This window comes from Balaenoptera borealis (genome assembly GCF_965194805.1).
Source record: "Balaenoptera borealis genome assembly, chromosome: 6".
Lineage (NCBI taxonomy): Eukaryota > Metazoa > Chordata > Mammalia > Artiodactyla > Balaenopteridae > Balaenoptera > Balaenoptera borealis.
Genome location: NC_138863.1, coordinates 18,668,927 through 18,696,226, shown reverse-complemented (window position 1 = coordinate 18,696,226; position 27,300 = coordinate 18,668,927). Strand labels below are relative to the sequence as shown.

The following is a 27,300-nucleotide window of genomic DNA, read 5'->3' as shown; positions in this document are numbered from 1 at the left end:
GCCACACTGAAGGTTAGAGCTTCAACACATGAATTTGGGGGAGGTGCAACATTCAGTCCATAAAAGATGCTATTGTAATTATATATTAGAACTATTCTCTTAATTTCCTTTTGAGATTTTCCTTCAGCCTTTTAAAATTAATGCCTACCCCAGTGGAGCCACTGTTACCAGTTTCCTATGTATCCTCTTCCCTGCTTCTTTTCTGTCTCTGTCTCATAATCTTTGTATTATCTGCAACTTGTTTTTCTTCCACTTGATTCACTGGCAACTGCTAAATATTTATTGAGTGTCTATAATGTGTTTAGCAGTGTGTTAAGCAGTATGGGAAGTATAAAGAAGTACGACAAGGTTCCTGCCCTTAAAGATTTTCAATCTAGTTGAAGAGACAAGACATGTACAAAATAATTAGGGAATAGTTTATAAGCATATGTAATCAAGTTCTCAACTGTGTGGCTTATGCCCTAGGATGTAAATAAACTGTCTAAGAGTAGGTCACAGCAGTATCCCCAGCCCCGAGATCAGTATAGGAGGAATAGAATATGAGCTCAATAAATGAATGTTGGATGAATTTAACACTGCCCGTCTTTGGAATCTCACCTGGCAGAGGCTAGCCCTCCCATTCATCTTGGAAGATGATCCCTAGGGAACTCTGTTCTGCAAAGGGGCACTTAGCACCTATCCGAAAACCTTGGGGCTCTCTAACTGGTTCAGGTTACAGCCTAGTGGTAGGCTCACAGACATAGCACACATCTCTCAGCAAGTGTTCTGGTGTCTTTCTAAAATAAGTTCTTACATAAATAGATCCTTGTTAAGTTCCACCGAGTAAACTGAGCAGAGGAGTATGAAGGAAGAGGGAAGAAAGCATGGCCTAGGCATGGGGGGAAATGTCCCAGAAACTTCCAAACTCCAGGAAGTGGTGCCAGAGGCTTTGGATTCCAGGCAAGAAGCTGGTGCCCAAGGAAAGGTTATTGATCTAGTCCTTTAAAACATGATTTTTTTCTCCGATTCCAAGATCAAGGTAGAAAACTTGAAAAACAAATCACAGTATAAAGAAGAAAGTAAACTATCTATAAACCATGACTCAGAGATAACCATTGTTTGCATCATTATTAAAACATTGCATGTAATTTTACTTGAGCTTAACAGAAGGAAAAGAAACCAAACTTCAGATAAATATTTCTTCAAAGTGAGATATTATTTCTTAAAAGGAGTCTTCTAAGATTAAAGAATTAAGAGACATTTTAAGAGGTTGGGGTTATTACAGAAGTTCTCAAGCTGGGGTGATTTTGCCCCCACCCCCAGGACATTTTGGCAATGTCTAGAGACGTTTTTGGTTGTCACAGCTTGGTGTGGGGTTGCTGCTGGGGTACAGTGTAGGGGTGCTGCTAAACATTCTACAATACACAGGACAGTCTGCCACAGCAAAGAATCATCTAGCCCCAGATGTCAGCAGTGCCGTGAGAAACCCTGGGTTACAGCAGAGTTGTGGTGGGTTTAAGCAGCACATTTTTAAAAAAATATTTATTTGTTTATTATTTATTTATTTTGGCTGCATCGGGTCTTAGTTGCGGCATGCGGACTTCTTAGTTGTGGCATGAGAACTCTTAGTTGCAGCATGCATGCGGGATCTAGTTCCCTGACTTAGGGATCACACCCGGGTCCCCTGCATTGGGAGTGCAGAGTCTTACCCACTGGACCGCCAGGGAAGTCCCTTAAGCAGTACATATTTTTAAAGAGCCTAAGTTTGTTTTCAGTTAGTAAGGCATAGTCAGCTTTCTCGGGGATCAGTGGAGTAAGCAGTTGTGCGCATGGCCTCCAGCCAGGTGGTCTGAGTTTGAACCCTGGCTCTGCCACTTACTGGCAAAGTGACCTCGGGCAACCTCTTTGGGCCTCAGTTTCCTCATCTGCAAAACTGTGGTAATGTTACACCTACCTCATGCAGCTGTAGTGAGGGCTGAATGAGCTAATATAAGCAAAGTGCTTGGAACAGTGTCTAGTTTATGCTAAGCTCCACAGAATTATGATTATTATTATATTAATATCTTAAACCAAACTAGAAACACAACTTAAGCTTACTTTTAGGTTAATTCTCCTAAGGAATTTAGTAGAGAAAAATAGACATATAAGTATTCTTTTCTAATGGAACCCTTAAGAAAAATAAACAAAATGAGTGCAGCGAGGGGCCAATTATAAATCTAAGGAGTATATAATACATGAATTCAGAGGTTCAGCAAGTCTTTCCTGCTTTCTGGAATTACTTGATCAATGGCAGGTGACTTATTGCTTCAGAAAACACTTTTTTTCCCCCTTTAGATTAAAAAGTTTGAATACATTCTCATAGTTCAAAACTCAAAACAATATACCAGTAAAACGTCACACAGTCTCACTCTCACTGCTGTCCTCCCCACTCTCCCGTAGGTAACCACTTTAATTCATTTCTGATGTATCAGTCCAGTGTTTCTCTACGAAAGCAAATGCAAATGCTATGTATTCTTATATAGCTCCCCACGTTTTTCCATTCAACAATCTATCTTGGCTATCTATCTATCTTTCCATATTACAATCTATCTTTCATGTTAGCACACAAGGAGCTGCTTCATCCTCTTTTAAGGTGATAATAGTATTCCATTATGAAGATGACCCACACTTTGCTTATAAATGTTTTGTAATTATTAATAAATGTTAACAAATTGTTCTCCATGTAGGGTTGTGTCATGTTAGACTCCCACTGGCAATGTCTGAATATGCTTATTTTCCTCCAGGTATCACAGTAGTTTTCAGACAATTAACCATTCAAAATCGTACCACACTGGCAGGTATTACTGGGAGGTAGAAGTGGGAAACAAGACTAAATGGACGTTGGGGGTTTGTCAAGGCTGTCTTCCTGGAAACAGGCAGAATCAGCCATTAGTTCAGGGTGGATTCTGAGCAATTGGGTAATATATGAAGGGCAATCAGGTTGCACTGGTCCTGGGAGAATCCCGTATTTAATGCTGACAGTAAGACCCAGTAAAATTGCTGTTTTTATGGACTATGAGTTCTATAATTTGAATAATAGATCTCTTCTCCATAATTTTAATGTTTCTTTTATAGAAGCCTTTTGGCCTAATTTCGATACTGAAACAGATCTGATCCTCTTAAAACTTATTCAGTAAAGAGATGAAGTACTTGGGAGACCACTATGTTTCATTTTCTTTCAGTTTGTAGGTATAACTTAGCCAGTAAATTTAATCTTAGTATTTCTGGATTCTTTTTAAGCTTTACCCCCACCAAAACCCAAAATACATTATTTTCTCCCTTATTTTCAACAACTATAAAAACATCATTGCAATGTCAATTTCATAGATGCTATGGGTCTCAACTGTCAAGTGCTGTAGAAATTCTAAGATAAAATATTTGAGAATTGCATTCCTTAACATAGCTAATAAAATTTTTTATTAAAAAAATTCATACCACATAGTTCATTTCATATTTACATCTTGACTTTCTCATTCAGCTTCTGCTTTTCTTGGAGTTTCTAATTGTGTTTCTTTTTTCTTGTTGGTTACATGAGATATTTATCTTCATCTCCTTGACAGCAAGCTGCAGGAGATTTAAATGCTTCTATGAAGGAGTCGTAGACATTCTACTATACCTCACTAAAGGGCTCAGTTTCCCCAAAACCCTGGACCCCAAATATCTATACCTCAACATACCCCAGTTTGCCAGGTATCCCGTTTTTCCAAAATTTCATTCCTCCAAGACCTCAGTTCCGCCAGTTCCACCAGATACTCATTGCTCTCAATATTCTAACTTCTGTGTAACCTTTTTTTTTTTTTTCCAGTGTTCTCCTTTCGAGACTACAGGCCATCCCAGCACCTACCTCCTACACAATGTGCTTTTGCCCAGCTCAATTGCTGTGGTGTGGCAATAAGACACTCCCTTATCCTGCTTCCTCTCCAGGAAGTGCCTGCCTAGCTAGGCCATGGTTATTCAGCTTTGGTTGAACTCCACAGGTGCTGAACAAGGCCAAGTATGGTCCAATATGGATAAACCGCTTAGGGCCTCTGATCCATGTGAACCTGGCCAGTGCCCCACTCCTGGAGCAAGTGATGCGCCAAGAGGGCAAGTACCCAGTACGGAACGACATGGAACTGTGGAAGGAGCACCGGGACCAGCAGGGCCTGACCTATGGGCCCTTCACCACGTGAGCTGGGGCCTGAGGGACCGGAACAGGCCCCCAGGGGGCCAGGCCCAAGGACAGTGGCACTGGGCAGCCAGTGGATAATGGGCAGGGTAGGATCTCCCTGTGTCCTCTGAGCCTGAAACTCGTCTAGAAAGTGGTGGTTGGGTTGGGCTGAAGCCCATGGACCATTCATTGGCTTTTCCACTAATGTATCATATGACTATGAACAAATGAATAATTTCCCTTTCCTTGGGCTTATGTTTCTCATGTGTAAAATGGGAAGCTTGGATTAGAGGTTCTCCAAGATATCTCTAAGACCTTTCAAGCTCCATTATTCTATATTATGGTTGAAAACATACCAACTCAAATCATAATGAGACATATTTACTTGTAGTTGAAAAAAACATCATCACCATACTAGTTGGGAGGGCTCAATTTAATTTAAAAAATATTTTCCAAGTTATGTATTATATGCTTGTTGTTGGTTATAACTTTCATGGATGCTCTCCACTCACAGAGATAGATGTAGGTTTTAGCCTTAAAGTTATACCTAGAAAAGTTACGATTATTTTGGCAGTGACAAACTGAAAGATGGGCTGAGTATATTATATATGCATATATCAATTAAGGTAAATAATTGAGAATCACTGGTGATTCCCAGTGCCATAGCTTGCAACTGGATATATTACAGGCTTCTTTTTACTATAGTATGTTAAAAGAGCTCCAAAAACAATGAATGGCTTTTTATTTTCCCTAGTTGCTTGACATCCATGTTTTTTAAAGTCATTTTTTAAGGGATTGAAGTTGATCCTGGTGGTGGAAGTAGTAGCAGCAACACTGATGATAACTAAGTATGTGTTTAGAACATGCCAGGCATCAGGCTAGTCTCTTTACATTTATTATTTCATTTTATCTTCACAACAAACCCATGAAGTAGATAGTATTATTATCCCCATTTTATAGATGAAGAAACTGAGGCCTAGAAGAGTTTTTGCACCACTTGCCAAAAGTGACACAACTAGTGAGTAGTGGAATAGATCTCTCTGATTCTGGAATGCAAGGACCTACTGCCATGACATGTTTGGAAAGGAAACGGACTGGTTGGAAGGTTCATTTTATCTGTCTTTGATGCGTATACATTCATTCTGTCATTGCATGTCTTTCTTTCTTTAGTCCTCGTTCCTTCACAGGTGGGTGGTTTCAGAGCTTAATTTCTGGGCCCTTTTTTCAAGGTTCTGGGAAGAGAATAGAGAATGTTCTTCAAGAGCTCTTTAACCTGATGTCTGACCCTGAGGGCAAGATTTGTGTCTCAGGTATGCTCTACAATATTTGAGACCCAAATCTTGCCAAGGGAGTAAATCCTGGAAGTTAATTTTTTATGGTGACAGATAGTAACTAGTCTTATTGTGGTGATCATCTCGCAATGTATACAGATATCAAATCATTATATTGTACACCTGAAACCAATATAATGTTATATGTCAATTATACCTCAATAATAATAGTAAAAAACATTTGGGTCTCAGTTTTTCACAGGTCAGGCCATCATTGGACTTGATTGTTCAGATTTAGAACTGGAGCTAAACATGATATATACCCCTTTGTGATCTATTTATAACTGTTTACTCGAAAGCCAGTTTCCTAAATATGTTATACCATATATGTTTTTAAAAGCTATTTTGCTAACCTGTGATAAGCTTTTTTGTTTTAACATATATATTTTTAAAATCTCATTTTTTGAATGAGCATCATTTCCCCAAGAAATATTTTAACAACCACAGAAAGTTTCCGATTTAAGTCCTGCAAATCTGATTCCTCCTGTTGGGAGAGTTTTACTCTTGGAGAAGCACCTAAAACCTGAAGTTCCAATAAATAGGTCTATTCTGGTTTTTATTTCCTTTCCAACAACACTTTTAGTTTATCTTTTTTTTTTCATAAATTTATTTATTTTTGGCTGCGTTGGGTCTTTGTTGCTGCACGCGGGCTTTCTCTAGTTGCAGCGAGCGGGGCTACTCTTTGTTGCGGTGCGCAGGCTTCTCATTGTGGTGGCTTCTCTTGTTGTGGAGCATGGGCTCTAGGCTCGCGGGCTCAGTAGTTGTGGCTCTCGGGCTTAGTTGCTCCACGGCATGTGGGATCTTCCCAGACCAGGGATCTAACCCGTGTCCCCTGCATTGGCAGGTGGATTCTTAACCACTGCGCCACCAGGGAAGTCCCTAGTTTATCTTTTTGCAGGTTTTCCCCAACATAATAAAGAAAACTCCTGGGGTTTGAGGTTCATTTATTTATTTATTTAGCTTGTTTTTTGAGGTTCATTTAAATAAAAATATATTTTAAAAATTTATTGAAGTGTAGTTGACTTATACTTCAAAATAAAAAACCTGATTTTTGCTTTCAGACTTTTAAAATGTTTTTCTTTTTAAAATACCTTATTGGTTTTTAAAATTCAAAAGTAATACTTATTGGAAAAATTCCATCCCATCCTCCTAAGTAATTCTGATCAGTAGTTTGGTGTGTATTCTTCTTCCCTACTTTGTGTTGAAACATGCAAATATGCATGTGGATATATAGGATTTCCTCTCTTCCTCTTAAAATTGTACCATATTATACTTATTACTCTGCAACTGGCTTTTAAAAAATTGACCCATACCCAGCTTGCTTAGGAAAGGTAACAGGTTTGGGGGACAGCTGAGGGTGGCAGCAGCCCCTGAATATTAATCTCCTGTATGGGAAGCATGTTTCCACCCACATGAACATCCCTGCCTACCCAGGGTGAGGACCCAACCACCTACTGGATGGCTATGGCAAGAGAGCCTGGAGATCAGCCTGGTAGCTCTCTCTGTCCCCTTGGCCTACGGAGTTAAGCAGAGCACAAAGGTCCGGAATCTGAGCACCCCAAGAACCCTAATTTGCTCCTCTTTTATTCGTCATCCTCCACACACAGGGACTGGAACCACCATAGCTCCGTAGCTCATTTCACGTACAGAAGATTCTGGAGTTGTATCATCCTAAGATAATCACAGTAAACATTCATTAAGCATTCACCATTTGCCAGGCACTGATCTGAGCACGTTAATTATCCTGCTAAGATAGGCAATCTTATTATTCCCATTTTACAGAAGGGGAGACCGAGGCACAGAGGAGTTAAGTCACCTGCCTAAGGTCACTCAGCCAGTCATCATCTGACCTGTGATTTGACCCTAGACAGACTGATTCCAGATGCCCACCTTAACTACTTCCTTTATGCTGTTAGTGAGATTCCGAAGTTTTGTGATTTGAAGATTCTGTTATTTGAAAGTTTGTGATTCTTTAATTCTAGGTCTAGGAGTCTGAGATTTTCCTCGAGTCCATAGGGGTCTCAGGGTGGGAAGATACCATCTAATCCAATCCCCACCAGATACTTACATTGGTGTCTCTCCTCCATTCTCTACAGGGAAGGAGAGCAGTGGTACCGGCTCCGCCAGGCTCTGAACCAGCGGTTGCTGAAGCCAGCTGAGGCTGCGCTCTACACAGACGCTCTGAATGAGGTGATCGAGGACTTCATGACTCGACTGAACCAGCAGCGGGCAGAGAGCGCCTCGGGGGACCATGTGCCCGACATCGCCCACCATTTCTACTTCTTTGCCTTGGAAGGTACCCTTGTGGGGAGAGGGGCTGGGTGGGCGTGAGTCGGGTAGGTTGTGCTCTCCTCCTCGAAGCCCCCTGGACTCTGTGTGCCGTGGCCCTGCCTCCTGTGACGGCCCCTGTGCACCGCCAGCTGTTTGCTACATCCTGTTTGAGAAACGCATTGGCTGCCTGGAGCGCTCCATCCCCCAGGACACCAAGACCTTCGTCAGCTCTGTCGGGCTCATGTTCCAGAACTCGCTGTACGCCACCTTCCTCCCCAAGTGGACTCGGTCCCTGCTGCCCTTCTGGAGGCGGTATCTAGATGGCTGGAACACCATCTTCTCTTTTGGTGAGGAGTCCAGGGAAGGAAGTTGGGACGTGGGTCCCAGGGCCTGTGCGGTAACAGCCCCCTCAGGACCCTCTCCCGGGATCTCCTCTCTTGGTCCTTGGGAGAGCAGGACTTTTGACCTCATCCTCCCCTGTTCTCCATTGTCCTCACAGGGAAGAAGCTGATTGATCAGAAATTAGAGGAGATAGAGGCCCAACTTCAGACAGGGGGCCCAGAGAAGGCCCAGATATCTGGTTACCTGCACTTCCTGCTGACCAGCGGACAGCTCAGTCCTCGTGATGCCGAGGGCAGCCTGCCCGAGCTGCTCATGGCTGGAGTAGACACGGTGCGTGAGAGGGGCAGGCGAGGAGACTAGGGCCTCCCAGCTCCCATCCTGAGCCGATTCCCCACTCTACCCCACCTGAGCCTGACCTTCGTCAGGTACCCGCTTCTCTTTCCGTAACGTGGATGTAGAGCTGGAAGGAAAACAGGGGTGTCATTCAGCCTGGTGGAGGCGGGCAGGGAGTGGTCCTTGTGTAAGAGGGATTCCCTCACCCCCTGGAGCCTCTCTCAGACAGCTGGGAAGTTTCATGTCACATCTAACCCACTCCCTCGTGCTGTCAGCTAAGCACAGAGTTGAAGAGCTTGCCCACAGCACCTTCTGAGTAGGACCTCTTTCCTGTCCTTTCGTCACGTTGGATTTCTCTGTCACGGTCTTCTCTGCTGTTACAGTGCAGTTCTCCATCATATTGGTCCTTAGCCCACTGTGAAGTCACGTGGAGCGTGAAGGGAGAGCCCCATGAACCCCTGAGTCTAATCCTGCCACACTCGTGGCAAATTGATTTTTCTCCCACATTTTGCACGCATGCACTCACACACCCTCCCACCACCTTAACTGGCCTCTTTCTTAGAAATCTTTCCTCACTTCATCTCTTACTCTACCTCCCAGACGTCCAACACGCTGACGTGGGCCCTGTACCATCTGTCAAAGAACCCAGAGATCCAGGCGGCCCTGCATGAGGAAGTGGTGGGCATGGTGCCCGCCGGGCAGGTGCCCCAGCACAAGGACTTTGCCCACATGCCCCTGCTCAAAGCTGTGCTTAAGGAGACCCTGCGGTAGGATGCTGTCCCCGGGAGCAAGGGTCTGTGTGTGGACGAGGACTCAGAGACAGGACTGGGAGTGGGGGCTGGTGGGCTGCGGCCAGGGCCAGGGATGAGATGGGAAGAGGGGCCTGGGGGACCAGAGGGGTGTGGCCGAGGGGGTGGGCACTCTGCCCCTCCCTGGATCCAGAGGCAGATCTGCACTTTCTTTTACCTGCAGCCTCTATCCTGTGGTCCCCGTGAACTCCCGGGTCATCACGGACAAGGAAATTGAAGTTGGTGGCTTCCTCTTCCCCAAGAATGTGAGTAGGGCTAGAGAGCCAGGGTTCCCAGGGGGACCCTGCAGCCCTCTGCTGATGTGCTACCCATTCTTTGTCTGCAGACCCAGTTTGTGTTCTGCCACTATGTGGTGTCCCGGGACCCTTGCATCTTCCCTGAGCCGGACAGCTTCCAGCCCCAACGTTGGCTGAGGAAGAAGCAGCCTGATGCCCTCAGGGCCCAACACCCATTTGGCTCTGTGCCCTTTGGTTACGGGGTCCGGGCTTGCCTGGGCCGCAGGATTGCAGAACTGGAGATGCAGCTGCTGCTGACAAGGGTGAGTGGGGAGAGACAGGAGGGCTGTGCGGGCCAGGGGTGCTGAAGCGGGTGGGAGGCACGGGGTGGGAGCATGCGGAGGAGGGCGGTGGATGGAGGTCACAGACTCTAATCGCCCGTGTGCCTTTTCCTTCCCAGCTGATCCAGCAGTACGAGGTGGCCCTGGCCCCTGAGACGGGGGAGGTGACAAGTGTGGCTCGAATCGTGCTCGTTCCCAATAAGAAGGTGGGCCTGCGTTTCCTGCAGAGACAGAGCTGAGCCCCCTTCCCACCCTCCCTGGCACATGAAGAAGGAGAGGAAGGGGCTGCCAGGTGCCAGAGGTTGGAGAAACTCAGTGTACTTCCTGTAGAACCCTGAGCTTTTGCCACTTTCATCGTTTTGAGCATCTCCCTCTCAGATAAAAAGCCACCTCCATGGCACATTGCTAACCTTGGGGAAAATATAGAATAAAGGGGTTTTTATTCATAATTGGAGACCTTTGTGATTCTTTTTGACAACCCAGCATCTGAACCTCTTTCTGTGTTTGGGGAACACCCTCTCCCCACTTAGGAAACCTGGTGGGAGGCAGAACTGCCTCCCTTCGTGGAAGCTGAGAATGCCATATGCTTTCCCAGACCTCACAGAGAAGCCTTAGCTTCACCTGGCATTGGCTGAGGCCCTGCCCAAGTAGAAGCTGCAGAGCCATTCCCCAGGCACCGAGAGGACACCCTCTTTTGAATAGAAAGTGCTTAGATACAGACAGTGACATGCTATAAAAATGGTCGGAAGAGCTCTAGGCCAGGCCTACAGGAGTGACTCTAGGGACACCACTGGGGGGCTGATCAGTCTGGAAAGCCCCGTGTTGGCCACACTCAGGAGGATGAGAGTTGGGAAGCTCTCACTACAACTATTGGTCCCAGAGCTACTCCATGTCCCCCAGGTCTATGCTGACTAAAGAAAAAATGAAAAGATGCCCCCTCCTCCCAACTACCCCGACAACAGAAAGAACAGGAGCAGCAGAGGGTGGTCTCTGTCTTACGACCACCTTCCAAATCTCTCACGTACAACTGAGAGGTGGAGCTAAGTCCCACCTGGAACTCTAGCTTCAAGAGAGTCTGGGGATTGTAGTTTTTAACTTTCCAGCCTCTTCAGTACAGGAAGCCAACAAGAAGGAAAGTGGGTTGGCATCGAGATCCAGTGTACCACAACATCAGCCTGAAAAGTCAACAAATCCCAGCCTCAAGGAGGCCCAGCCCCAGTGGGAAATTTCTGCTGAGTCATAGAGAACTAAAGTAGAATTTCTTCTGTCTGTGGGGATTTGAGTTTGAGCCTATTAAAAAAATCACATCATCGCCCTGATTAAAATCCTTCCATGGCTCCCCTCAGTCCTGAGGCAAAGTCCTAAGTGGCTTAGAAGACTCGTGTTCTGGCTCCCTGCCCTCCACACTCCCCTATCCCCCCTCCACCCTTCCACAGCTGAGCCCACATTCCTTGTATTTCCCTGAGCACGTTATGCTCTTCCCGGCCTCAATACTTTGTACTTAATGTCTGCTGTCCTTGGAACACCCTCTTCACCAACTGGCCTGTCGTCTCACAGAACTTGCTCTTCCTCAAGACTCAGCTCAAATGTCACCGCCTCTGCAAAGCCTTCCCTGACCTCTCTGGGTGAGCGTGAGCACTTCCTCTCGTGCCCTCCCCCGTCCCCTAGAACCGAGCGCTCAGCCTGTTCACCGTGTCCTAGGCCCGACTGTCTCCCCAGCCAGCTGGGAACCCCCTGGAGGGCATAATCCCAATGTCTAACTCTGTGTCTAGCACAGAGTTAATAAAGGTAATGCATACGTGTTTGTTGAATGAGACTGGAATAGGAGGAAGGGAAGGGAAGGAGAGGGGGAAGATACAGAGCTTTCCATATTGAGAAGAGAAACCTGGAGGGAATTGGGCACGATGCCTGATTATAAGGCCACGGCTCTCGAACCCACCTGTGCAGGGGTTCACTGTAAGAGCTCTTTATAAATGTAGAGGACGGGGGCTGGGCACCAAGGGTGCTAGGATGTCTGTCACAGAGTCAACCAGGGCAGACTGCTGCCTTTCCCAGCGTGCTGCTCCTCAGACCACCAAGGGTCAGCTGCCCAAGCCATGTGAACGCCTCAGTGCTGGCACGTTGGGTGGCGGGAAGTCTGTGTGATGTGGCTTGGGATTGAGGTTTTGTAGAGCTGTCCAAGAGTGTCAGTGTCCACGGTCTGCAGCTCAGTTTATGAATTTATAGGCTGATCTCACATCAAAATCTGTGAAGATCTTGTATATCCATAGGCTAGAATATTATTCAGCCGTAAAAAACGAATGAAGTACTGAGTCATGCTACATCATGGATGAACCTTGAAAACATTATGTTAATGAAGGAAACCAGACACAAAAGACCACATCTTGTATGATTCCACTGACATGAAATGTCCGGAATAGGCAAACCCACAGAGACAGAAAGTAAGTTAGTGGTTGCCGGGAGAATGGGGAGTGATTTTCAATGGATATGCAGTTTCTTTGGGATGACAAGTGTGTTCTGGAATTACTGGTGATGGTTGCACAACTTTGTGAATATACTAAATACCACTGAATTATACACACTGAAAGAGTGAATTTTATGGTATGTGAGTTATATCTCAATTTAAAAAATCTATGAAGATCAGTTTGGTAAGATTATTGTAGAAATAGCTGCCAATGGAAGCCATACCTCCAGAGGCACCACAGGAAATTGTGAAGCAGCAGTGCCCTGCTGTGCATCTGCAGGGCCTAAAATCCAGTCTCTAATCAGAAATCAGCAATGCAGAACCGAAACAAGAGCTCAGAGGACTGGTGAAGCAATGATGTCCTTGTGAGGATTAATCAAAGAGCAGGCTATATCCCCTTACGTTTTGATGAGGTGTAGCCACAACCTCAGAGGCTCCCCACCAAAAGTGACAAGCGGCAAGTTGTGTTCTAAAAGATATAAGAGCCGAAGAGCTATTAACGCAGCTATGAAACCTTGCCCAGAGGTTGCTACCGGAAAGCTCACAGACACAGCTCTGGGAAGAAAAGAGTCAAAGACTCCTACTCAAAACAGAGAAAAGGGACTTCCCTGGTGGCGCAGTGGGTAAGAATCCGCCTTCCAATGCAGGGGACGCAGGTTCGAGCCCTGGCTCGGGACGATCCCACATGCCGCGGAGCAACTAAGCCCGGGCGCCACAACTACTGAGCCCGTGCTCTAGAGCCTGCAAGCCACAACTACTGAAGCCCGCGCACCTAGAGCCTGTGCGCCTAGAGCCCGTGCTCCGCAACAGAAGCCACCGCAATGAGAAGCCCGTGCACCGCAACGAAGAGTAGCTCCCGCTCGCCGCAACTAGACAAAGCCCGTGCGCAGCAATGAAGAGTCAACACAACCAAAAATAAAATAAATTAAATAAATTGATTTTTAAAAAAACCAGAGAAAAACAAAATACAGCATGGTCAAAGAGGTTTTCTCTTTATACCTGAGGTTCCTTAAAAAAATTTTTAAGATATTTATTGAAATATACCTACAGAAAAACGAATATGCCGTAAGTGTACAGGTAGTTCTTCTGCTTATCTTGGGAGTTGAAAATGGCCTCTGTCAGTTTATTTTCCATCACATTGCCTGGACAAGACATTTAATGTAAATGGAAAAACTTACTTTCTTTGGCAATGATTCATTCAAATACATGTAATAGCTGTAGGACACAATATTGTAAATCAACTATGCTTTAATTTTTTTAAAAAAACCCAAGGTTTAGAAAACACACACACAGATAGCTGCAGGATGGATGTGATGTAATACGTGGGCTCTTTCCCTTGCAACCCTCTCTCTGGAGAGTGAAAGCATCAGCCCTGGTTTGAGGGTTGGCCTAAAGGCCATCAGTGGCCAGTGATGGGGTGCATTTCCAGGGTCTGGGGGCTCAGGAACTCTGGACTGCCCCTGTAAGTCACAGTGCAGGGATGTCACAGTGAGGCTCCCTAATAACCCACCTGACTGTATAAGGAAAGAAGAATAGGATTTAGGATAATCGCAGAAGAGTAGACATTAATTCAGCACAGCAGCTACATCTTTCACTGAAAAGAATGTGTACATCTTGTTACTCCTAATTCCAGCTAATTTGAATTTGTTGGCCAAATTAGGATCCATGTTTCTGGGTACGACTTTGAGAAAACAGCTTGCCTTCTTAAACACTATGCAGCACCCGTGGGAATAAAAATAGCGTACCCAGTGTTTTCTGGCTATCCACATGCTCATGTTTCATAGAACTTTTAGCCCTGAATGTATTTTGGCTTGGTAATATCAGTTTATTTTCAGGTCATTATTTATGACTCCACTTTTTTTCCCCCAAACTTAATCACTAGTTTTATTCATGTGTTTCATTGTTTGGTTTTTCTTTCTTTCTTTTTTTTTTTAACACCTTTATTGGAGTATAATTGCTTTACAATGGTGTGTTTTAGTTTCTACTGTATAACAGAGTGAATCCCCTATACGTATACATATAACCTCATATCCCCTCCCTCTTGCGTCTCCCTCCCACCCCTCTAGGTGGTCACAAAGCACCGAGCTGATCTCCCTGTGCTGTGCGGCTGCTTCCCACTAGCTATCTGTTTTACATTTGGTAGTGTGTATATGTCAGTGCAATTCTCTCACTTCATCCCATCTTACCCCTCCCCCTCCCCGTGTCCTCAAGTCCATTCTCTACATCTGTGTCTTTCTTCCTGTCCTGCCCCCAGGTTCTTCAGAACCATTTTTTTTTTTTTTTTTTTTTTTAGATTCCACATATATGTGTTAGCATACGGTATTTGTTTTTCTCTTTCTGACTTGCTTCACTCTGTATGACAGACTCTACGTCCATCCACCTCACTACGAATAACTCAATTTCATTTCTTTTTATGGCTAATATTCCATTGTATATACGTGCCACATCTTCTTTATCCATTCATCTGCTGATGGACACTTAGGTTGCTTCCATGTCCTGGCTATTGTAAATAGTGCTGCAGTGAACATTGCGGTACATGTCTCTTTTTGAATTGTGGTTTTTTCAGGGTATATGCCCAGTAGTGGGATTGCTGGGTCATATGGTAGTTCTATTTTTAGTTTTTTAAGGAACCTCCATACTGATCTCCATAGTGGCTGTATCAGTTTACATTCCCACCAACAGTGCAAGAGGGTTCCCTTTTCTCCACACCCTCTCCAGCATTTATTGTTTGTAGATTTTTTGATGATGGCCATTCTGACTGGTGTGAGGTGATACCTCATTGTGGTTTTGATTTGCATTTCTCTAATGATTAGTGATGTTGAGCATCCTTTCATGTGTTTGTTGGCAATCTGTATATATTCTTTGGAGAAATGTCTATCTAGGTCTTTTGCCCATTTTTGGATTGGGTTGTTTGTTTTTTTGATATTAAGCTGCATGAGCTGCTTGTATATTTTGGAGATTAATCCTTTGTCAGTTGCTTCGTTTGCAAATATTTTGTCCCATTCTGATGGTTGTATGACTCCACTTTTAATATGCATGTCTAATAAAAACTTGTTCAATTGTCTTCATGGAATGGACTGTACATGACATTGTACTGAATTCTTCCGCATTTAAGGATGTTTGAAAGAAGAGTAGTGAGAATACTAACAAATCATATATCTTTTATGTTGTGCCATTACTCAGCCAGTGCTTCTTGTAGATCTTAGTCATAACAAATTATAGATAGACCCAATAATGTGACAAATGATTTTACTAATCATGAGAACGAGGCATTCTTATTTCTCAGCACGCCGTCATGCTCATCACGTGTTAGTAATTGTAAATCTCTAGTTTCTACAGAAAATAAATACAGTTGCCCAGGTCCCATGCCCAAGTCAGGAAACTAGTATTTCTAGGAATGGAGGCCCTGGAATTTGCATTTTATAAAGCTTCCCAGGTGATCCTGTTGCACATCCAGGGTTGAGAACTACTGAGAGGGTAGGGAGAGGAGAGACGCGTGATGCTAAGGAGGCTATGGAAATCTAGCCCGAAGGCCACAGAACCTCGGAGGGGCCCCGGAGGCCAGGGGAGGAGTTGGACAAATGATGCCGGGAGAACTTGATCAGAACAGGTTCACGCACATGAGCAGACAGGACAGCAGGGCGGGGTTTCACTCTTTCATTCTGCGCTTGGGTAGGAGTGGTTGCAGTTCCCATGGCAACTCTTGGCCTCTCTTCCAGCAGCCATGGCGGGAGGGCTGGGCAGGAGCTGAGGGCTGGGCTGTGGTCAGAGCAGGGCGTCTGAGGCAGGAGGGTAGTACAGTCCCTCACAGAAGGGCCTGAGGGGGCAAACTGCTGGGTCCTCTGGATGGGGGGGTTGTTCAGGAGGGTGGAAACTTACCTGTTTTCAAGGGGAGCAGCAGGGGAAAGAGTGCTTTCCTCAGGCTGCCCTTTCCACCCACAGCCTGTGCTGTGACAGCTGAACTACCGTTCACACAAAGAGCCACCTGGGACACCGCCTCGAAGACACCCTGCTACACTTTGCTTAGAGCCAGTGGAGACAGCCCACCCCAGGCTCCCCAAGGACACTATACTTGAGACAGTCCTGAGGGCACCCCCATCCCATCCTCCCACTTGAACCCAGGACCTTCCCAGGTAGGGCCAGAGCAGAGCCAGCACTGACCTATTGGTTACGGCACAACTGGAAACAGAAGTTGAGTGCCTGTGAGAAAATGCCTTCACTTACTGCCTGACTCATCAAGCACAGATGGCCCCACTCTGTTGGTCTGTGAGGTAAACGGGGTAGATCACATTTTAGAAATATTAACCTACCCTCTCCCCCTTGAACAGCAGATCTGCAGTGTCCATTATCACAGGGGAGGGGTGACACAGCAGAAGCCCAGTCTTGGCTTTGGAATTTCAAAAGCCTGACTCAACAGGGTAGGTAGCAAGAACTCAAGACGTGGACAATGGATTTGGAAGACTATATGATGGGTTAGAGAAAAAGGTCCCCTCTTTCCCTACTGCGTAAAGATTCCACAGGCTGCAGGGTACTGGGGAAGCAAAGAGACTGTAGACATTTGGGGGGGCCCCGAGAAAAGGGTCCTGACAAGGGAGCTGTGTCTGAAGTGAGAGGGGAGTATGACAAATACCCTAGAAAGGTTTGGAGATGATAAGGGTAGAAGAGCCCTGGGCCCCATGTTTCCTGTGTAAAGGCTGGGAAAACAGCAAAACACAGGGTAGACCAGACCACTTGCTGTCTTGTCTCAGCAGATGGGCTTGGGATAGCCCCACAGAGCTTCCTAAAGTCCAGAGGGGTGCAGGGCCAGGAGCTAGAATGTCCCTATGCCCCAGGAGCAGGCAGGCTCAAAGAGGCTTCGTGGTAGGGAGTGAGGGAGCACCTAGAAGGGGCCATGCCCACCGGTGACCAACCAAGTGACCACCACATGGGAATGGGGATGTTTCAGCAGGTGCTGGCACGGGTGGATGATGATGGCTGAGGAACAAAGTCTTACACCACTTAAAGCCTCCCCCCGTCACCGAACTTAACTGCAAGAAAAGGTGGGAGGGGAACCCCAAATTGGCTGAGACTAATTTCTGCAACCTGGTAAAATGGAGTTCATAATAGAAATTACATTTAGTGTTAGAAAAATTAAGTTACGTTTCTTACAGATTAGAGTTTGTGGACTGAGTTGTACCCACTATGTAAGTAACTAACATTTTCTTTCGAGTTTTGCTGTAAATAAAAGATGAAAAAGAAATTTCGGTGGAATAACACTCCACAAGCAAAAGAAACGCCACTTGCAGTGTTTGTCAATTACAGATTTTCCTTCGGGTGTCACTGAATTCAGAAAGGACAGGGATCTTGCCGCAGGTTCAGATCAAATGACCATAGCATTTTCTGAGTGAAAGTTATAAAATCTAAGTTCATGGGCTGTTCTTTTTCTTTTTGTTTTCTCGACGGTTCATCCTCAGTGATCCAAACACAGGCCCTCCCTGGGGACTGAGAACACTGCTTGCTGGTGAGAGCTAAGGATGAGAAAGGAGGGGGGACCCCACTCCAACAGGCAGCTCTACAAAACTGCTGCTCTGTGAGGACCCACAGGCAGCCCTGAAATGCAATGCTGGGGGAGCAGGAGGGCAGTGGCAAAGTTGTGAGGAACCACTAGGGCAGTTTCCATGGGGGAAGCACAGCTGGGACTCCCAGGAGCTGGGGGCACGGGTGCTAGGTAGTCCAGAAGCCGAGGAATCCAGAACCCCTTCCTGAACCCATGGACTGAGGGCTCCCCACCCCACCGGGGCCAGGTAGGGGGAGAGCAGTGTGGGTGGCACAAATCAGTCAGCCCTGGGGTAATCCTAGTGCCTCTGGTTCAGAGAGCTCCAGGCTTGACTCAGCTGTTCTTAATTTCATCATTCCATGGTGGACCAGGCATTCCCGAGGGCTTCTGGGAGCACAGGCAGGGCAGGGGCAATCGGGGAGGGCTGCAGAAGCCTGTGAGGGAAAGAGAAAGGAAGATTAAATGGGGAGGGGAGGTTGCCTTTCCAATAGGGGAACCTCAGTCCTGCCATCCTTGCTAAGCAGGTGGAATCTGCACCTCCACCCTCTGCAAACCCCTAGCAAACGTGCTACCAGGAAAGAGTCTGAGATCATGTCAAACTGACTGCGATGAGTACTTCGAGAGAAGCTCTCTCCTTTCAGCCTTAGTTCTTACCAAGTGTGGAAATTCCATCCAGCCCAGGTTTAGTAACTGGCTTCCTTCCAGTGGAAGTCCAAGCAGGTGGGAATTGAATTGTGAAAGGGCAGGTCAATCTCCTGGGAGCCCCTGAAGTCACATCACTGCCTTGTCTTTACCCCAGCCCCTGTCCACCCCTCTTATGAGGGCCTCCATCACCTCAGCTGAGAATGGGACAAAGCAGTGGCCCCGCAGTGAGTCCTGACACTTGTAGTTTTCACGAGGCTGCTCAGCTCTGAACTGGGCCACTCCCATCCTCAGGGGGGCCCCAATCTGAGATCTGGGCGCCCGGGGAGACTGAGGGGCTGGAGCTGAGGTCAATGGCCCAGGGCAGAGCCTACCTGAACAAGAGCTGAACCAGCAAATGGGGGGTGGGGGGAGGTGAACGCCGAGTCCCCGGCTCCCTTCGCTGGCTTCCGGGTGTGGAAGGTGGCCTAAGAGTGAAGACTCTGATGTTCTCAGGCCCCAAGGGCGTCGATGCCAGCAGGGCTCAGCACCAGAGCCTGAAGGATGTCGGAGAGGGACACCACACCCAGGAGGTGCTGGGTCTCATCCACGAGCACCAGCCGGTGCACCTGTGGGTCCACAGAGGCTCAGTGAGGGGGCAGTGCCATGTGGCTACGGTAGCCAACGAGGTTGGCACTGAGAATTAGGGGCAAACAATTTAACATAACTAGGGGGGCAAGAGAGTGTCTCCTAGAAACCAGTTAGCGGTGGCTCTGCCTGCCCTAGGGTGGTCAGCTGGCTGCAGCCCTTGGCCCGAGGGCCCCAACGACAGGACCAGTCGCCGGCCAGTGTGGACACCAAGAGCTTGGCCATGAGATGGGAGGACAGGGCAGGTGCCCGATGGATAGGGCTAGCTGAAGCTGCTCATGAGAAGGGCTGGGCGCCACGTGTTGGGAGCATGTACGAAGGGGTGTGGGTACCTGCTCCCGGACAATCCGGTCAATGACTTCCCCCAAGGTCTCGTGGGGCTGGCAGGAAATGACTTCCTCCAGACACAGTGTCCTCTGCTTCAGTGCTTCTCCCACACTCACATCCAGGTCGTTGTATGTTTGTTGGGCTGCCAGGTGCTGGGCAGGAGGGAGAACCGCTCTTAATCAGCCCTCGGCCAGGCTCCAGCCCCACAGATATCTCCCTCTATACACTTGTAAAGGCCCCCCTGGTCCACAGATGCCCCCCACCCGCATCGATCCCCACACCTCAGCCTCCCTGTGGCACCCCCAGCTCCCCTCCATCTCCCCAGACACTTACAATCACATCAAAGCGGGAGTAGAGGCCCACGACCTGTCCTGCAGGGGTTGGGGGGCCGGGGAGGAAGGTGAGAGAAAGGGGAGAGGTTTAGGTCAGAACCAGGATGCTGTGTAAGGGCCCGGGGCGGGCTTGCGGAGTGAACTCCTCAACATCCTCCCCACCCCCAGGCTACTGGCTTTATAATTGAGGCATCAGGCTGCCACCACCCTGAACCCACAGATCAAACAGTATCGCAGAGAGAGACACCTGATATCATGCCTCCTGATGTGACAAAATATGAGTACATGGCATCCCCTGTGAAATATTCTAGCCTCAATGTATAGCCTGGGGACTTCCCGGGTGGCTCAGTGGTTAAGAATCCGCCTGCCAATGCAGGGGACACGGGTTCAAGCCCTGGTCCGGGAAGATCCCACATGCCGCGGAGAAACTAAGCCCGTGTGCCACAACTACTGAGCCTGTGCTCTAGAGCCCGTGAGCCACAACTACTGAGCCCGTGTGCCACAACTACTGAAACCCGCACGCCTAGAGCCCATGCTCCGCAACAAGAGAAGCCACCGCAATGAGAAGCCCGCACACCACAACGAAGAGTAGCCCCCGCTCGCCACAACTAGAGAAAGCCTGCGTGCAGCAACGAAGACCCAACACGGCCAAAAATAAATAAATTAATTAAAAAAAATAATGTATAGCCTGAATCTGATCGAGCCTTTAGATCTAATTTCCAGTTTACAGGAAACACAGGAAGAGAGGAACAATGTACAGGCCAACTGCAGAAAACAGAAAAATCTCTGGAAGTGGGACGTTCTACAGGACAATAGACCCAGGCTTCTCATCATCAACGTCATGAAAATTAAGTGGGGAGGGAACTGTTCTAGATTAAAAGAGACTTAAGGGACAAAAGAAGCAAATTCAAAGCATAGACCTTAATTAGATCTTGATTTGAACAAATCAACTATAAAAAAAAGATATTCTTGGGGAAAATGGGGAAATGGAAGTAGGATTGAATGTTAGACAACATTAATAAATTATTCATAATTTTGTTAGGTGATATAGGAAACATACTTATTTTAAGAGATTCAGATGAAGTGTTAAGGGGTGAAATGACATGATTCTATAATATAATTTACTTTAAATTACTTCAGTGAAAAAAAAAGAACGGGTTAATGGCAATGTGTTAACAGTAGTTAATCCGGGTGGATAGGTGGGGTTTGTTATAGAGTTTTTCCTACCATTTTCATACATTTGAAATTTTTCATAACCAAAAAATAGATTAAAACACTTCTTGATATTCAGCTTCATTATGGTGATTTTTAACTTTGAAGCAGTTTACAGCCATGGTTCCTTTAACCCTTTTTCAGAGCAAGAAATTGAGGTCTGGCTCAGAGAGGCTAAGTAACTGATCCAAGGCTCAAAGCAGGCAGAGACTTCTAGCCCTGACTCCATCCTGGGTCGCGAGCTGATGTCACATAGACCCCTGCTCCCCACAGTTCCACCCCAGCCAGAGCCCCCATCTTGGGTGTAGGTACCAGCTTCGTTGACCACAGGCAGTGCAGACACGCGCCTGTCCACAAAGATGTCCAGTGCGGTCAGGATGGGTGCCGTTTCTAGCACCATGGCCAAGTCTCGGAACGTGCCAATGCCCACATCTTGGATGGTGCGGGAGAGGAAGGAGGGCCCGGGCAGCAGGGTTCCCTGCTTGGGTTGGGGACAGGTAGGGATAAGGGTGGAGTAGCCCCCAGAGGGCTCCCAGCTGCTCCCTCCCCAATCCCTAGGGCTGAAGACTTCTCTGCCCCTCCGGTCTCCCCCTGAGGCTGTGCCCAGGCTCACAAAGATGTGCAGGAACTTGAGCAGCCGCTTGTGTGTGAGGATGTGGAGCACAGCGCCTGAGACTGGGTCCAGGACCGGCAGGCGGTGGATCCGGTTCTTGATGAGGGTATAGACGGCTTCGAACAGGCTGCAGAAGTGGGAGCAGTGAGCCTGGGGCAGCCTGGAGAGAGATGCCCTTCATCCCAGCCCCCAGAAAGGAGGACAGGGTGCCAAGGCTGCCTTGTCCGCAGTTTGCCAACGGTGAGCCCGTGAGTTCAGAACTGAGGAGCTGGGGAAGGGGTCTGTGCAGGGCAAGCAGGCTCAAGTGGGTGGCTGGGGACGCTTACCTGTCACTGGGAGAGATGGAGACCAGAGGCTTGAAGCAGCCTTGAAGGTAGATCTCTGCAGGAAAAACTGGAGTCAGGGCAAGGGAACTGGCCACCCTGCCTCACCCAGCAGCCCCCAGCTCCTCGGGTCCCCTGGGCTCCCTATTACCTTTTCCCTGCTCCCCCCAGGAAATCCCCACCGCCCATTCTATACCCGAGGTCCTAAGCCCTACCCTCACCCTCACACCCTCTGCCCCTTTGCCCACTCACCCCTCCAGGTCTCAATCTTATGATCTTCAATCTCATAGATCTGGACCTAGAACATCAACAGAACTCCTGAAGTCAGACTTGGGCTCCCCGAACTCCCTCCACCCCAGCACAGATGGGTGCCGCCAGAACCCCAGCCCACTCCTCACCAGGGGGGACCTGTAATAGCGGTGCAGCACCAAGATGAAGTCTGTGATGGTCAGCATCCCTGCGGGGTGGGAGAGGGGGAACGGGGGTCAGCCTGGGCCTTGTGGTGGAAGGCAGGCTGAGGGCTCAGCCCCCCTCCCCCACCCGGCCAGTGTCCTCGGACTGAGACAAAAGTGGGGTTTCGGAAAGAGGAGAGTAGGGCAGCCCGTCCCGTGCCTGAGAAATGGGGTTCTCCCTTTTATGCTTCCCCCGTAATTTCTCTCCTTTCCTCCCCATTTTTTCTTTTCTCCGCATTTCTTCCTCTTCCTTTTCTCTTTTGCTACTTAGCACCTATGACATGGGACCACGGGGTAGCAGAGCTGGAGGGGTCAGCTGGTCACAGCTATCCCACAGATGGGGTCTCCCAGCTGGCACATTTCCCCCACGCCAGGCCCCTGCTCAGCTCAGGCCTGTGGTGCGTCAGAGCTCAGCCCCAGAAATGCCCCACAAGTTCCCCCCTTTCCCTTCCCCGCCACCTCTGCCTCCCCAGCCCCTTCTCACCCACAAAGCTCTGCTTCTTGCTGTCCCACAGAGGTGCTGCCCGGACGCCATTGGCCACCAGGGCGAAGAAGGCCTTCTTGATCTGAGCGCCAGGGAGAACAGTCGAGGGTGAGTTGCTCACTGGCCCTCAGAGCCCCCGTCCCAACCGGGGTCCTTCCACAGGGGCTTCTCCCGGGCCCTCCACTGCACGAGCCTGCCTGCCACTCGACATGACCCTTGTCGGCACATTTGCTACAGAGATAAGGCCGCTGGTGGCCAGAGGCACTGAGGTGACCCCTTACCAGGCACACCAGGGTGTAGGAAACTAACAGTGTTTCTACACCAAAGTCATATGTGTACAGATACACACAGGATAGTTTTTGCTAATCTAAGTACTAGAGGTGTAATTATTTATATGATATGTACGAGACATTTTTTTCTAAATAAATTTTACATTGACTCATTTTGGCTTCATCCTAAACAATATTATCTACACAGGTTGGTTGTATTTTTCTAATACATATCAAAATAAATACAAAACTAAATTAAATATATTTGTCTATATACTGCTAGAGTCAAATAGTGAACTGTGGACCATACATATACCCTGCTTCTTCTCTACGCTACACACTGCTCTCCTATACGCGGCGAGAAGAAAGGGATCAGGTGTTTCGTAGCCTAGCCTAATGGAAGAGTGGGGACCAGAGCTCATCCTATTTTTCTCATTTCAAAGTTCCCCGCTCTTTGTCCTAAGCCACCCTGCAATGTTTTCCATACAATTCGGGGTGTGCAAAATGCTCCCTCTCATCCTGGGTTGGCCCAGGAGTCCTCTGAAACTTGTAGGGTAAAGCAGGCCTTCCTATCCCCATTTTAGAGATGAGCGAAGCACAAAGACCTACCCCAAACCCTATAGATACTGAGTTGCAGAGCTGGGATGACAATTAGGGGGTGTACACAGAGAGAAAAAGCCCTCCTCCGCCGGTCTCCATGGTGCTAAGAAGGAATTCTGGAAGGGGCCTGTAGCGGGGCAGGGCTGGCAGGGCATCCTGGGGGCTGTGAGGATGGAGGTGGGGCAGAGCTGCAGCCTCACCTGCAGCATGGTGTCGAAGATGACCAGCTTGGAGCTGGTTGCCATGGCATCGTAGCAGGTGTGCTCCTGCATGAAGTGCATGTAGACCTGAGCCCCTGGCTTCCGCAGCTCATCGTCCCAGCCCAGCCTGGGTAACAGTGCCTGCGGGGACGGGCATGGGGCCGGCCTCTCTTCCACCAGGCCGAGCTCATTGCCCCAGGCTGCTGTGGCTGAGAACTCTATGCCCAGATCCAGATCGTCTGCGCTGGAGCCGGAGGCTGAGGCTGCACAGTCAGCAGGGAGGATGTCCCGCTCTGCTGTGGGGGAGTCCACCCCAGCCAAGGGAGCAGCTTGGGTCCAGGGTGTGGCCTTGGGGAATGTGGCCTCCAGCCCGGTGGACTCAGCAGCTGGCCTGGACTGGAGACCTGTTCGGGGGGAGAGGACAGTAACTCCATCTTCCAAAGCACTTTCTCATCTGCTGTCTCCGTTCATCCTCACAGCAGCCTTGGGAAGCCTGGATGATGAGGCCCCCATTTTGCAGGTGAGAGAGCTGAGTCTCAGAGAGTCACACAGGATGGTGGCTCTGTCCTGAGTTGGCCAAGCTGGGCCCCTGGATCGGCAATGCAGTTGTCCTCTCCCATGTGGGGAGACTGAGGCCACACGATGTCATGTGTCTGTGTTATGGGGAGATCCAGGGCAGAGCCTGGCCCCAGGATCGGGGACTTCCCACTGCCCCCAGTCCCTTCTCGCCAGAACTGGCCTTGGCCTCACCTTCCCCCAGGTCTGGCGGCTCCCCTTCCTCTACATCCTCCTGCCTTGTCCATCTCGAGGCCTTGGTCCCCTGTTCCCCATGGCTTCTTTCTGAGCTGGTGGTCATGGCTGGTGACGGCCATGAAGTGCTATCTCCTTGCTCTAGGAAGCTCATCTCTGGAAGGGGGAATGGGGCCTGTTTGGTTAATGGGGAGTAACACAATAAAATCAATTCAAATGTTATGAAGGATAATATTTAATATTTGCAAGCTTCCAAAGGGCTTTTCCACCAACATGTTTCTCATTCAAACCTCACAGCAATCTTATAAGGGAGGCATTATCATCCCTATTTCACTAACAAGGGACCTGAGATCAGAGAGGTTAGCAATTTGCCACAAATCACACAGCTAGTAAGTGATAAAGTCAGGAGGGTCCAAATCTTCAGACTCTAGATCCCCCCTTTCTTCTTCTGAAAGAGGAAGGAGGAGGTGAGGTAAAAGGCAGAAGAAGAAACAAAGAGGAACAAAGAAGGAAAAGGAGAGGAAGACAAAAGCCAGACTAGTAGAGTGAGGGAGATTGGGGGCCTAGAGACATGGGAGAAAAGGAAGTGGGAGAAGAGGCTGGGCCCAGGAGGAGGGGCAGCCCCACCTACCTTGATGCTCAGGTCCCAAGAGGCTGCTCCAGGAGGGGGTCTGGGGGAGAAGAATGTCTGAAGGGGTGGGGAAAATGCCCTACGCTCTGAACCAAAGGGAGCTCCCCTTCCCACCACACACACACACGCCACAAACACACACACACACAAACACCCACCCCACAAACACACATAAACACACACAACCTACCCAAACACTTACACGCACTCAGAAAGCCACATATTCAACACTTCCCAGACACACACAGAAGCACATAGACTCACACAAAGAATATACACATGCAGACACCCTCATGCTCATATACAGAGAAAATCCTGGCCAAACACACCCACACGCACGCACACGCGCACACATCCACGCGGTGGTGCGCTCTCGGCCCTCCGGCCTCAGCGGCTCCAGCTCCCGCCACCCCACCCCCGCCCCGTACCCCGGTACCCTGCGCAGCGCGGTCTCCAGCTCCGGCGGGCTCCATGAGCGAGTGCGCAGCACTGTATCTGGGCAGCACTATTCTGGGCCCGGCCCCTGGCACCCTGCCCTCCCGGATAGGGTTCTCTCTGATTGGGTGTCGGGCAGTGAGAAGGAAGGAGCCCACCCGCTCAGCTGCTCCAGCCCGGCAACCTGCTGGCCGGCGGGGAGGGGTGGGGCGCATGTGGAATCTCGATGCCTGGTCATGGGCTGCCTCCTGGGTTTCCGAGAACAGGAGAGAAGGACCCCGCTGTGAGGGCACTGGGGTGGGAGGAGGTGGGCTCTCAGAGTCCCGGGTTTCTTCTCTGAGGGCCTCTCTCATCTTTGTCAGGCGCCAAAGGAGGGAAAACAGAGGCGGGTTGAGCTTAAACTCTCTTCCTTTTACAGCTTCGGTCGTGGGTGGTGCTAGAGTTAGAAAGGGCAAGTTGCAGCTGGGAGGCTGGGGATAAGAGGTTTGTGGGTGGTCCCGGGAGAGTGGCCAATGTGTGTCCAGATGTCTCCATTTGAGTCCCAGGGGCCTGTCTCTCTCTTCGGTGGAGGAGTTGGAACTGGATGGTTAGGGCAGGTGGGGAGTTGTGAGAATCGCCTTGAAGGAGTGAGGTGGGCTTGCGCTTGTCTACAGTGTGAGAGACACCTATTTCTGCCTGTGGAGGTACATCCAGGTGTGCAGAAGCCCCAGTGCCCCCATCCCGCTGTGTGTGCTGTCCCTACATCTCCTGGTGCCAACAGGATCCCAGCCGGCTCGGTGGCTGCCCACCCCCTTCCTTGGCATTCCTGGGGCCTGAGTCAACATCCAAATCAGGAATGCTGACCCAGCTGCTGCAGCTCCCCTCCCCGCCCCTCCCTTCCTCTCCTCCTTCCAGCCTCTTCCATCCCAGTCTCTCCATGGAGTGGACAGACAGTAATGGGTTATTGGATTTCTCGCTGATTCAGTGAATGTATTTCCCATCATCCCTCAAAGCCCCTGTACTGCTTATGCGGACGGAGGAGGAGAGCAGAGCAGGGAAGGGGCTTGCCTTCCATGTGTCTTGGGTAGTACTGGGGGCAGATGCAGCTCTCCTTCTGCAGGGTCCCTGTGGCCTGTTCCTGTCTGGTCCCAGATGATGGAATATCAAAGGCACAGCCAATGGGACACTTCAAATGGGGGAAAGATCACATGGACCATCCCTGGAGATATGCAGTGCCTCAGACCCGAAAAGCCCCATCCCCTTATGCTCTGGACCACCTTCACAGCCAAGCCAGATACACAACAGGTCCAGCTCACATCACTGCCTTCTCCTGCAATACCCCATTCTCCCCTCCACCTCAGATATGTTCCACCTACAGGACCAGTAACAGGGGCTCCCCTTGAAACAAAGTCTCCCTTGATTGCATCACCCTCATTGCACTGATCTCCTTATAGCCACGTTCTGTGTGCATATCTCACTGTACACTGGGCTGACACTCACATTTACATTCACATGTAAATGCCTTTTATCTCTTAGTGAACAGTGGGCACCTTGATGACCAAACTGTGTTGGCTGGATGTGATGGAAAATCTGTTTTGGGGTCAGATGGACCTG

General features: G+C 48.8%; 2 protein-coding genes across 10 annotated transcripts in view; one reads left to right on the top strand and one right to left on the bottom strand.

Moving 5' to 3' along the window:
- The window catches only part of CYP27A1 (cytochrome P450 family 27 subfamily A member 1), a 45,992-nt gene extending 35,733 nt beyond the window's left edge, over positions 1 to 10,259 (top strand). The window contains exons 2-9 of the mRNA XM_082396579.1: positions 3,996 to 4,186; positions 7,596 to 7,795; positions 7,920 to 8,117; positions 8,270 to 8,442; positions 9,046 to 9,212; positions 9,418 to 9,499; positions 9,580 to 9,792; positions 9,930 to 10,259. Coding sequence (XP_082252705.1) covers positions 3,996 to 4,186; positions 7,596 to 7,795; positions 7,920 to 8,117; positions 8,270 to 8,442; positions 9,046 to 9,212; positions 9,418 to 9,499; positions 9,580 to 9,792; positions 9,930 to 10,049 — 1,344 coding nt within the window. The 3' untranslated portion in view covers positions 10,050 to 10,259. The remainder of the gene's footprint in view (positions 1 to 3,995; positions 4,187 to 7,595; positions 7,796 to 7,919; positions 8,118 to 8,269; positions 8,443 to 9,045; positions 9,213 to 9,417; positions 9,500 to 9,579; positions 9,793 to 9,929) is intronic.
- A 5,247-nt stretch (positions 10,260 to 15,506) lies between these two features.
- On the bottom strand, positions 15,507 to 26,116 carry PRKAG3 (protein kinase AMP-activated non-catalytic subunit gamma 3). Of its 9 annotated transcripts, none has more exons than XM_082396566.1 (14): positions 25,701 to 26,116; positions 25,273 to 25,312; positions 24,642 to 24,797; positions 23,892 to 24,295; positions 22,823 to 22,904; positions 22,285 to 22,343; positions 22,139 to 22,184; positions 21,890 to 21,944; positions 21,564 to 21,690; positions 21,263 to 21,431; positions 19,740 to 19,777; positions 19,412 to 19,558; positions 18,827 to 19,060; positions 15,507 to 18,244 (listed from the first exon to the last, which is right to left on the bottom strand). In XM_082396566.1, the coding sequence occupies exons 1-13, from the start codon at positions 26,058 to 26,060 to the stop codon at positions 18,944 to 18,946; spliced, it is 1,800 nt and encodes a 599-aa protein (XP_082252692.1). In that variant the 5' UTR covers positions 26,061 to 26,116; the 3' UTR covers positions 15,507 to 18,244; positions 18,827 to 18,943. The 9 variants fall into 9 exon arrangements, with proteins under 9 accessions (XP_082252692.1, XP_082252693.1, XP_082252697.1 ...); XM_082396567.1 differs by having other exon boundaries at positions 21,263 to 21,428; XM_082396571.1 differs by having other exon boundaries at positions 24,642 to 24,816; positions 25,709 to 26,110.
- Positions 26,117 to 27,300: the final 1,184 nt, after the last annotated feature.

Coding starts and splice junctions, on each gene's coding strand:
- PRKAG3 (XM_082396566.1), bottom strand. CDS start 26,060: ATGAGAGAGGCCCTCAGAGAAGAAACCCGGGACTCTGAGAGCCCACCT. Junction 21,691..21,889: donor TCCATCTCTCCCAGTGACAG/GTAAGCGTCCCC, acceptor CCACTTCTGCAG/CCTGTTCGAAGCCGTCTATA. Junction 21,432..21,563: donor TCAAGTTCCTGCACATCTTT/GTGAGCCTGGGC, acceptor CCCCAACCCAAG/CAGGGAACCCTGCTGCCCGG.